This window comes from Physeter macrocephalus, chromosome 17 (assembly GCF_002837175.3).
Source record: "Physeter macrocephalus isolate SW-GA chromosome 17, ASM283717v5, whole genome shotgun sequence".
NCBI lineage: Eukaryota > Metazoa > Chordata > Mammalia > Artiodactyla > Physeteridae > Physeter > Physeter macrocephalus.
The window spans coordinates 16,843,990-16,856,341 of NC_041230.1; the positions used below are offsets into that span (position 1 = coordinate 16,843,990).

The 12,352-nt window shown below is 45.4% G+C and overlaps 1 protein-coding gene across 1 annotated transcript in view; it reads right to left on the reverse strand.

Moving 5' to 3' along the window:
- Positions 1–2,555: 2,555 nt before the first annotated feature.
- The window catches only part of ZNF536 (zinc finger protein 536), a 232,127-nt gene continuing 222,330 nt past the window's right edge, over positions 2,556–12,352 (reverse strand). Inside the window, exon 4 of the mRNA XM_055079085.1 lies at positions 2,556–2,800. Within this exon, the coding sequence (XP_054935060.1) occupies positions 2,556–2,800 (245 nt within the window). The remainder of the gene's footprint in view (positions 2,801–12,352) is intronic.

Below are 12,352 nucleotides of genomic sequence, written 5' to 3' on the forward strand. Positions count from 1 at the left end.
TGAAAAAACAACTTTTAATACTTTCTATACCAGAATAAAGTTCTGTCAACTGATGTATTATAATAATAAATAATGACCAAGAATAAACTTTAAATACAAAGTTTTCTACTTGTTACAAGCATAGCAACAAAATCCTCTACTCTATTGATCTCAGATTTCCTCCAAGATAGATTTTTTTTCTTTGTGTAGGAATGTAGACAGTATTATGACCAGCATCACAGACTACAGAAGTTACAGGGAAAAAACTTGACATGTTTAGATATGAGAACCTGATGACATTCAGAAACTGACACTGCATCACTGCGGCTGTCACTTGTTTGTATTACAAGTTACAAATGTTCTGGAAAGAAGGCCTGTGTCAGAGGGGAAATAAGGACGGTAGCACTGGACAAAATGGAATCAACACACACACCACAAAGAAGAGGGGATGTTCCCAGTGTCACAAACAGAATTATTGCCTGTCGCATCTGAGGATGCTCCGAAGACACAAAAGGAAACCGAAAGAGCGCCCAAAGTGCTAGAAATGGAATGTGGCTCTCGTTTTTTTTCCACTTTTTTTCCTCTTTTTTGCTCTTTTTACTTTTTTTTCTTCTTTTTTATATTTTTCTTTGCTAAGATACCAAAGGCAGGGCAAACACACAGAAAGCAAGCGACTGGCACAGTCACCAAACACAGTAGTGCATTTAAAATCCTAAAGCTTACTACAGTCGGAAAGTTTTCAATAACATTTCAGTCCTTTCTCTAGGATCATAGAAACAGTTGCATTAAGTTTATCAACTCGATTTAAGTAAGGCAGTGAGAACTATTCTAGAAAAACAAGAAAGCAGCTTGCTCTATGCCAGATGGGTCCACGTTGTACAGCGACCACGTTTACACTGAAACCCCGGGTGGATGTCACCCTCTCGACAGCATACGCAAACCGGATTCCTTATTAGCCTGAGATTCCTTCTGGTCTCAGGATAGCGAAGCGTTTTATTTACATTGATTGCAGTTTAGTATTTTTGTAAACTGCTGTAGGCAGAGCTGAAGTTTTTAAGGCCCTGGGGTTTTATTCTGTGCTCCCAGCCTGCAAGGAGATATCTATCTTTTTTTTTTTTTTTTTTTTTAAGTCTGAATGATTTTTTTAGAAGAAGTTAATACTTCAATACTTCTCCACCGTCACAAGCAACAGCACCAATTTCGTGTCACTCAAAGGAAGTATGTTAAGAGGCTGAACTTTGACACCACACTAGCAGATTCAGGAATAAACCATTAACTAGTCTTCGTAAATCGTTTTTTAAAAGAATGAGTTGTTTCATTATTGGCTCTCCAATCTCCCTCTGGATGGTGCAGAACTTGATAAATTTGGAGTATCCAATCAGTAGAAAATCTAAAATCTACAAAAATATAGAACGCATTTGTTTTACAAAAAAAAGACATTTTAACTTAAACAGTTTTCTTCATTAGTGATAGAGAGCAGGATGTTTAGATTCATATTTTAATACAAGCTATTTCATAAGAGCTTGCTGGAGAAGAAAATCTTGCTTCGTGTCTGCGAGACTTACAAAAACTAACACATGAAAAAAATCTGATAATAAGGACCAAAGCAGGCTTCTTTCAAGTAAAATTTTTAAAATCATAATAAAAACAATCTATTGTTACATAAACTTCCATTCCTCACCAGCACCTTCTGTGGATAGGGTGGGCTAGTTTTTCTAAGCATTTTATATCATGTACCCCTAAAATTTTTTTTATTGGCAACCTTCTTGTAAATTCCTCCAAAAATTAAAAAAAAAAAAAAAAAGACAACCAAGAAAAAAACATTTCCCTCCATACTGCAATTTGATCTAAAAAAAAAGGAATTACTCATCAAACCTGCACTGGACATTTGTCTGCAGATACTTCCTGACCATTTATTCATTTGGCTGTGGATTTTTTTTAAATGCACGTTGAATATGGCAATCCTCTGCAGTGCCCGTCAGCCCTGGCGCTGGCTGCGGGCCGGCTAAGGTTTCTCTGAGAGTGCAGTTACAACACCACGTGAATTGATTTTCTCTGCAGTGACCGCTCCAGTCTGACTGGCACCGCGGACGCCTCCCAACACATCCCATTAGGGTGCGAGGCAGATGACAGCAGCTGGTGTCAGATTATAGAGGTGTTTTCAACAATGAAAACACAGCCCCTCCATCTTCAAGGCAACACTAAATCATTTAGATGGTATCGTTTTTCAGTTAAGAGCATGATTTTTGAACAAAGACGACTCTAGCATTGGCAGGGCCCCCAGCTTTCTTGAGCTCGGAGGACACCAAGCATTTCTGAAATCCCTTTTCTCCCACCTGCATTGTTTGGAAATACTTGTTGCCGGGTAACAGTTTAGCAGCCATTTTCAAGGGCTGGGGATTTTTTTTTTTTTAATATATATATAGATATCTTTTTAAATTTCTTAAATGTTCTATACACTAGAGGGGAGGTTGTACATGATTTTTTCCCCTTGGAATGCAGTTAACAAACTCTTTTACCAGATGCATAATCTGAAAACTGTGTAAAATAATATTGCAATATCCGGGTTGGTTGGCTCAGTTGCGCTCCTCCTGGGCCTTGCTGCCCTCCTCCGTGAGCTCCGCTGAGCTCCCCGCCTTGACAGCTGTGGGGTCTTCGAAATTCCCAGAAGCCTCCGAGTCGACTCTGGAGCGCTTGAACCTGCGGTCGGGATACTGGCTGTTGTCAAAAGGCATGCGATGGACGCAGAGGACGTGGGTCTTCAGATTTCCCTTCTGAGAGGCACTGTAAGGACAGTAGCGGCACTGGAAAGGCCTGTGACCTGTGGGTAGAAAGAGTGGCCGGTCAGCTCTGCTGCTTAGTCCCCTTCCCGGTCCCCAGCGCTCAAAGGACCATGAGCATGATTACCAATATCATCAATATCATCAGTGTTATTGCCTTGCAAAACTCAAATGGCAAAGAATGAAGATGCAGCCCATATAACTACTTGGATAAGTAATAAGTTACTTGGATAAATAATGTTACCAAATAATAATAACTTGGGACAGGGATTTCCATCGTGGCCAGAGTTTTAAATTCAGAGTTTCTAGGTGACAGAAGAGAAAGTTCCCAACACCTGGAAATTCTTTTATGAAAAGTTAGGTAGCACATATTTTAGCCTTTGCAGGCCAAGGTCAAAGATATGATGTAGGCACTAATATAACAAGAGAGGAAATACATTTCCAAATTTTTGTTGATGAAATTCAAAACTTTATTTATGGATACTGAAATATGAATTTTATATAATTTTCATATGTGATGAAATATTATTCTTGTTGGGGTTTTTTTTTCAACCATTTAAAAATGTAAAAACCAGGGCTTCCCTGGTGGCACAGTGGTTGAGAGTCTGCCTGCCGATGCAGGGGACACGGGTTCGAGCCCCGGTCCGGGAGGATCCCACATGCCGCGGAGCGGCTGGGCCCGTGAGCCATGGCCGCTGAGCCTGCGCGTCTGGAGCCTGTGCTCCGCAACGGGAGAGGCCACAACAGTGAGAGGCCCGCGTACCGCAAAAAAAAAAAAAAGTAAAAACCATTCTTAGGTTGCAGACCATACGAAAACAGACAGGAGACGGATTTGAGCCTTGGACTGTACTTTGCTGACCCTAGCTCCACACAAAAAAGCCATAAATCCCGCCATCTGAGATTCTGACTCAGGTCTCCAAGCCAGTTCACTTTCTTATCCTCCCACTAACTCTTTACGTTTATCTTAACTCTTAAGATAAGCAAATCAAGAGTGACCAGGGAGGGTGTTTGGGGTGGGGTGAGAGAGGGATATTACCCAAGCCTTACTTTTGGGTGGAGCGGAAGTGCCAAGCTGGAAGAATTTGGGAATCTCAGGGTTTCAAGAGGAGGCAGCAGAAGGTATCAGAGAGGAACCTGGACATTCAGATAATCAAGGACAACCTAGTTTTAAAGAAGTTTGATTTTGCACAGTGATGCTTGGAATCAAACTTTACTAGAAAGGCTATAAATCAGAATAGAAGATGGATTGTGTGAAATCCGCCTGCTCCTTCAGGCTTGATTTCTCTTTTCGGAGGCACAGCAGGCATGCACACATTTCTGCCATCTTAAGGAACCAGTAAAGCATCTGGTTTGGGAAGTTATAATGGAACAGTTGTATTCTGCCTGATGCTGGGAAACGGTAGATACGCCATTCCTGGAAGCTGTCCTACCCAGCACCCAGAAAGGTCAAGACCCAGGGCTGGGTTTCATTTGCTCAGAAAAATAAACAAGTAAATAAATGGGCCCAACCGGCTACCCCAGAAAACATCTGAACAGCATATTCAGCACTTTTTCTAGAACGGTAATAGCAGAAGTCCTGTGTATCTACTTAGCAAAACAGTCTTGTTCTTGAGGAACTGGAGGCCAACCAACTGTTTGGAGCCGAAACTCATTTTCTCACCAAATTGCACACAGTGCTAGATTCTTGCTTCTTTCTTTGTGGGCTTCAGGAATTCGCTCTCTCCTTCTTCCCTCCTAGCCAATTGGCCCCTGGGCAAATCCATTCTACCCGTTGAATTTTTCTCCTTCCAACATCCCCCTTCTGAGCTTAGTCCAGTGTACACCAACTCTTGCTAGACTATGAACATGGCAGCCTGCAAGAGGGCTTCCTGCTTCTAGTTTCCCCTCTTCCTGCCCGTCCTCCCCAGGGCTACCACAGTGAGTACCTAAAGCAGAAGTTCAGCTGTGATTTCCTTGCCCAAATCTTTGATGGCCACCTCCCCCCTCACCTTCATAGCTCAGTCCCAGCACCTCTCAAGTCTCCTGGGAGCATCCCCCCTTTGCCCACTCCAAACCAAATGATTAGATGGTCTCTGCAAAAAGACTTCATTCCACAGGGTCCCCATACCCTTGCTGTGCTACCCTCTCCCTGAAATACTTCTGTTCTCTGCAGAACGAAACCCCATTCTTCTTTCAAGGCTCTGCCCAACTGGGACGCATGTTTTATGGGGCTGCTGTGTGTGTGTTGATCACCAGGACTATCTGTGTGTTCCTGAAGCAGGAGGCATAGCCATCTTAATATCACGGGTGCCAAGCCCACTACCTGGCACAGAGCAAGCAGGCATTAACTGTTTGTGGACTGCATTATTATCTTACTGCTTCACCTTGCCTTTTTTTTTTGAATACAAATTTTTGGATAGAGTTTTCTCTTGTTTCTATTGTTGTACCTAACTCAAGGCTGAATTTGATCAACTTTCCCACTTGCAAAAGCCAATGTGCAAGTCCATGGAGGTAAGAACAAATGAAACCCAAGAAAAGCGCACTTGCTGTTGAACCTTCCACATAGCCTACCACAGCAAGAAGAGCACAGACAGTCAGCAGGAGGGGCCTGGACCACCATTGTCAAGTAAGAGAAGGATTAGCGAGCACCGTTCACTTCTTACCTTCCTGCTACCCAACCCCACCCTTTGGGCTCGGTCGCCCCTCACACAGATGACAGGGAAGACCCTGGGATGGTGCAGAAGGAGAACTGAGACTCTCTCTCTAGTGGATTTAGCATATTTACGAAGAATATACATGGTCCTGCTCTTCATCACGTTGGAGTTAGAGCGTAGACTGAAGGGAAGAATCGTGGTTCTGATGAGTGGCAGTGAGATAGGAAAAGCCGTGCCCATTCTCCCCACCATAATCATGAATCTAAGTCAGCGCTAAGCTGGGCCTCAGTGAGTTTCCGACAGATCCCAAGACTCAGTCATCCAACTCATGAAGTCGTCATCCCTGTGGACATGAAGCTACGCCCAGGGCTCAGTGAGGGAGGATTTGAGGTTCTCTGGAAGGGCAGCTCTTGAGCAGGAGAAAGGAGGGCCCAAATCTGTAGCTGGAGGCATAGGAACCAACTGAGGGTCATTCAGAGAACCTGAGGAGTAGAGCTGAGACTTCTCTCAGGAAGCCTAAGAAACGTTTTTAAAGTTTTGTCCAAATCTTCTCAGAAATGGATTATATTTTCTGGGTTCCTACCAAGGGCAGCCCTGTGGCAGCTCACAGAGGAAGGGTGACCACCATCCTAACTACCATGGCTCAGAAAAAGCTGGGGCTAACTTGTCAATTTATTTACTTCATGGCAATAAGTTACTGATGGAGAAAATCATGGTGGTCTGACAAGTCTTTGGAGTTAAGGACTCCAAATAATAAATAAAAATAAATAAATAGAGTCAAACTCTTGGTACCATGATCCAAAGAAGCTAGCGGAACCAGGAAGCAAAATTACCAAACCAAGGTATTATTTAACACATTTACCCCAGATCACCAGGATTCACACTGGCTCCTCCATTCTTCCATTGTTTTTTTTTCCCATCTATGAAAGCTGTTTATTATATTTCCTATTATTATGAATCTATGCTACAACCTTTGGAAGCCACTCTCTCTGCAAGCTGTGTCACCGTGGGACCCACATGCCTCTTAGCAAACCAAACAGAGAACCTCAAGTATCACCTTTATTCACAATAAGAGCTTTTTTGCATTGGCCAACTTGACATAAAAGCACTTAGTATATTTTTCCCACCAATTGATTTTAAAATATTAATCATGATTTTATCCTATGGTTATATCTGAATCTCTATTTCTTGGTAGAGTCAAAGATGTACAATAATTCTGGCATATTTGGATATTCCAGTGGTCAAACCATTAGTATTGAAGTAGTTTTTATTTTAACTTAGGTGAGCTGGAGAGCTATATGTAAAGGTATAATGTTATGCATGTGTACATTTGTAGAAAGAAGTCTATACAATACCGGAATCATCGCAAATCCTGATTTTGCAATATACCTTGTAAGTAGAAGCACTGTAGATAATGGTAGCACCTGAAGATCCCAAAGGCCTACGTCCCGCAGGTTTTCACATACATTTTTGTATGTTTAACCTCATATTTGAGCTTTATGGCAGTTTTGTTAAGGATATCAACCCCATTGCACAGAGAAGTAACTTAAGATATAGCAAACTTGGACAGTTTGACTTTAAAACAAATTTCCAATGTATATAAAGTACTCAGATGTCCTAATTCTCCAATCCTTATGAGAACCATGATTACAATGTGTTTTTGTAGGATACACACACACACACACACACACACACACACACACACACACACATACACCCTTGTGAGGGGTTAGTTGAAAGTTTCCCATGAGACTAATGTAGAAGAAAATTTTCTGAAGAAATGAGAGGGCCATCCTGAGGGAGGTGATTGTGAGGGCCTGAGATGTGTCCGGAAGAAAGCATTGTGTTCTCCCAAGAATCAAATGTAAGTGAAAGGCTGATCCTTTGGTGATGAGAACATTTACTCCCAAACAGAAAGCTGTTGGTATGCAAAGAACTTTTGGAAACTTGATACATTTCCCAGTCCAGCTAAATCTGGATGAAAAGTTTCATATTTCTCCATACCATTCATCCATTCGAAGTCCCTGGTATTGGCACAAACACGGTGATATGTTAGGTTTTGATCAAAGAACATAAGCAAGGACTTCAGAACAAACCCCAAAGCTGAGAGCTCCACTAAATATTCTACTGTGATTTTCCGATATGTGTGACAGAACAAGGGACCCACCTGAAGGCAGAGACAGCGGGAGAGACCGTGGAAATCTGCGCTGACCTTTCTTACCTTCTTGCTGCAGTGGATGTGGGGCTCTGAGGAAATCTGATCTCCAGGTGAAGGCAGGTCTACTGTCCCCTGAGGAGAAGCCCTCAGGGTGACAAACTCTGAAAACTTCCATCCATCATATTTTAATGAGATTAAAGACCAGCCATGCTGCCTGTGCCACCTTGGCAGACTGGAGATGGAGGTGGCCATTCACTTGGGTCTATAGGTGGCAATGAAGATGCTACTGTCCATCAGTTTCCAAGAAGTAGCAAAGGCTTTAAGACAGAGTTGAGTCTAACAGCCTTTCTTGGTGATTGAATTTAAGAGAATAAGTGCACCCACCCCTGCCAGCTCCCCATTTGAGGAGAGCATCAAAACACTGGCATCTCTCAAGTTCAACCCCACAAAAAAGCACTGCCCTCCAGGGTGTCCTTTGGACCCTCTGAACACAGGAGATCCTTTCCTGCCCATGCCTGACCACAGAGAGCTCTCTCAGTTTTGCCTCTTTGCTTTCAGGTGTCCTCCTGCCCTGCAGTAGCAGTGTGAGTCCGACCAGGAGCTTGGGTTCAAAGCTTAGCTTCCCCTCTCTGTGAGGCTGGGAGGCTACTAACACCCAAGCTTCAGTTTCCCCTCTGTCTGACCTTGAGTGAGCACTTGATCTCTCAAGGCTTCAGTTTCCACACCTTGGAAATGGGGGGATAATACTAATACTGACACCATAAGCCTGTTGTGAGGATCAGATGAGACGGTGTGTCAGATTTGTAAATGACAAAGATCTATACAAATGTCAGCAGTCTGTCATTGCTATGGTTGCTGAGTTCATTGCCGTCATCGTGTTCCTTATCTAAGCCTGGTCAAGGGAGGCTATGCTTTGTTCTTCATCAAAAGCACTGATTCGACCAGCATTTCATGTGTCACTGTTTCACACTAGCCTGCCTGTTCCAGGTGGTCTTGTCCCAGGTGGTCTTGGATTAAAGCCAGAGATATTGTCTCTCCTCCGGGCACCTGCCTTTGAAGGGGGCTTGGGGAACTGGAAAACCTCCAGAGTCCAAAGAAACAAGTTGTTAGCAGGGGCATTTCCCTTGGACCAAGTTCAGCAAACGTGGGCTGCACTGGGCTGGGCTGTGGTCACAGGCCCATGCGGGAAGGATCTCGCATCTAGAGGGTCCTCTTCCGGTACAAGGCTGGCATTTTGAGGGAATGCAGTGTGGGAGATGGTAGAGGTGGCTGGGGGCTCCGAGAGCTCAGCTGAGAGGAACGTGAGCCCCTGCATGCCCTTCCACCCTCTTCGCCCTCAAAGCCCTGAGTTTGCTGCCTCTGGCCACAGGGACCTCTCTGCTCTCCAGATGCTTCATATACTTTATACTCTTTCTCACCACAGGACCTTGGCCCAATCCTGTCCCATTCCCTCCACAAGAATGCTCCCTCACCTACTGCATCGAATTACTGTAATCCCGTCCTTCAGCGCAGCTGCCTCAGCCTCACGAAGGCCTCCCCTGTGTGGGTCCCCTCAGACCCACTGAGGTTCATCATAGCAAACTCTTCTCTTCCACAGTAGAGCATCCAACAAGAGTAGCTCAACAAATAAACAATTATGTTGTCTTCCCCACAAGACCGACTCTCAGCTCCATGGCTCAGGGACTGTGGGGTTTTGTTTTTGTTTTGTTTTTTGGTTTTTCTGATTACTGCTGTTTTTCACCACCTAGTACAGAGTTTGGGATGTCAAAGATACCCATCAAGTATTTTTCAAGCAAAAGTATACGTGAATGGATGGATGAATGGATGGATGGATGGATGGATGGATGGATGGATGGATGGATGAAGAAAGAGGGAGGTAGCCAAGAGAAGAGGGAAAAAGAGAGGAATGCTACCCCAGACAGAGAATGTGCCTGACCCTAGGCGCAAGAACAGGAAGGCTGGATGGGTGCAGGGGCATGGAAGCAGGTCAGTATGGTGGAGGTGGAGCTCGGCGAGAGCTGGGCAGGGGAAGGGCCCACAGGACCCCCTGGGGAGCTTGGACCTCATTCCTTGGGAGAAGGGAAGGGAAAGGGCCTTTCCAGCTCTGCAGCGAGGCTGCTGCCCCAAATAGCCCCCATCCCCGTCTGCAGGCAGGGCCTCGGGCCCTGACGGTGCGGCTAGATGTGCACTCCCCCCACCAGCCCACTTTCCACCTCTCTCTGTCTCTCACTTTGAGGCCATCAACATTTCCCATCACTGCCATGCGAAAAGTAAGTACATCATACGTTAATTTGTATTGTCACTGCGCCGTAGAGCCGTGGTAAAGAGCGCATTCATTTTTAATCCACTATGAATAATATATAAATATGTATACAGTGTGGAGGGTCAGGAGGAGTAAGGAGAAAGCAAGTCGTACATTGTTTATAACAAAAGTGGGGAAACGAGACATTTTTCTTACTTGCTATGATGGAAATATCTTCTCTTTCCCTGTACCTAAGGGGGAGAGGAAAATGCCTGCCCTTCGGGGACCATCCATTAATTACAGCTCCGCACTTGTGGGCAGCTGGGTTTGGAGAAGAGCAGGAGCTGTGTCCACAAGGCTTCCAGACTTTCCATGCTGGTGGTTTCTGCTCAGGTGAGGGACGGTGGAGAGGAGATGGGGAGAGGGGTAAGTGACCAACTTCTGGTGCTTAGTCCAGGGTGGTGAGAAAACAGTCTGACACCACTCATCAGAGCACCTTTATAGGAATTGCCTCAATGGTCCTCATGACCACCAGTGGGGATATATGGTGGAGAAACGTCTCCCCATTTTACAGATAGGAAAACTAAGATTAAAAAATTGTCCAAAGTCAGGTAGACACAGCTAGCCAGTTCCTGATCAGGAATTCAACCTTAGGGTTTTCTCAGAACAGACTCTCATCTCACCGTTCCCTCCTGTCACTCCCTGCAAACCACCTGTGGGAAGATTCTCTACAAAGAGCTTTCTTTGATCAGACCCAAGGATGCTCCAGTAGGGAATCCATGAACTTCCTGGAGGAGTGTGTACTATAATGTGTGACATTGCACACATGTCACATGCCACACCCCTTATGGACACAAGCACCACTGTGGCCTCCAGACGCGGGTCAAAGACTGGTATTGAGCCCATGGTTGGCACCAAGCCACAGGGCTTTGGAAGTTCTCTGTCAAAGCTCGCATCACACATCTCCTGGACCCTAGCCCACTTCCATGAGCACACATGGAGCACCTGCTGCATGCATTGCCCTGAGCAGATTGCTGTTGGAATGATGCAGTACTTTTAGCACCGAGAGGGTGGGAAGGGCATCCATTCCACATGCCTGACACAGGCCCACCCAATACATTCTGAATGGCTGCCCACACATCTTAAGACTGCCTTTAGGGGTTGCAACCTACTGGAGACCCAAGTGGAGAGAGGAAGGGGCCAATCGTTCATGAGGGAAGGACATCCAGCTTCGAGCAAGACTCCAGTTTCCCGTTGAAAGATGGCTCAAAATGGGGGGATATGAAAGGACCCCCAAGAGAGAAAGAACATTCTTGAGGAAAGACACATGTGCTGTTTGCCAGAGGGTCCATACATTGTGACAGAGGCACAACTCTGGACGTTGGAACAAGGGCATCCCAGCATGGAGAGGAGCAATCCCCAGACTCATGGTTCACGCTCTGCGGTCAACACAAGGAAGAGGGTCCAGAAGAGGGTCATGGACGTTAAGTGGTGGAGAGTAGGGTCCCTGGCCCAGGTAAACAGTGACAGCGACAGTCCCCTTGTGTCCTCACACTGCCAAGCCATCTCTCAGACCAGGGCAAGCCTTTCGGATCAGTCACACTGGGGCCTTTCATTGTTCATAACTGGAAAAAGACAACAGTGGGTAAATGAAGAGGAATATTGCTGCTATGGCTTCTAGATCAGCCGTGGCCACACTTACGTATAAATGGGTGGGTGTAAACCCCTAAGAAGGCTGGAAAGCATGAGAGAGTCCAGGCTGGCCGAGGAAGAATCTAGGTGACCAGCAGCATTATGGATGCTTTCTGGGTCCTGCAGCAGCCCACAGCTGACCCACCTGTGACACTCCCATTTTCCTTTCTGCAATATCCTCTTTGGAGCACAGGATCATGGAGTATTTCTAAGCTACCACAGAAGGGTGTCTCGCAGCCATGTTCTGTGGCACTGTTTTCTAGAAGGGTCCTGGTAATGACCTGGAGAGAATTAGCTCTCAGAGGCAGCTCGCATGTACAGGGCTATGAGGTTTGGGAAGTACCAACAGGACTCCTTAATAACAGCCTGCCCCCTACTGCACCCCAACCAGAGCCCTTTGGATTCCTTAAAACTAAGGACATTTGCAAACTGCATGCTGGTAGGTAAGAAAATGGCTCCACCTATAGGGCCAACTGGATAAGTTGGAAACTCGGCCCCCCAGAGGTGGACCCCGCCCCACAGGCCTGGGATGAATCCAGGCTGGGTGGTACCAGCGTGCTGGCCAGCCAGTCAGGCCTCCCAGGCAGTGCCTGGTTTCCACTTGGCCCTCACCTGCTCTGAGGGTCTGCTGCTATGAACCTGAAGCTGCAAACTAGGAGGGTCCCTGCCCAGGACCCCGGCCATCCTCCAAGCTTCAACAGTCTCGGCAGGGACAATGAGATGGGTAAAAATATACACAAACGTGCATTGAGCTGATAGTAAGAGTCTTTTCTCAGTAGCACACATTACATGTGTGTGTGTATATATATATATATATATATATATATATATATATATATATATATATATATATATACATAAATTTCCC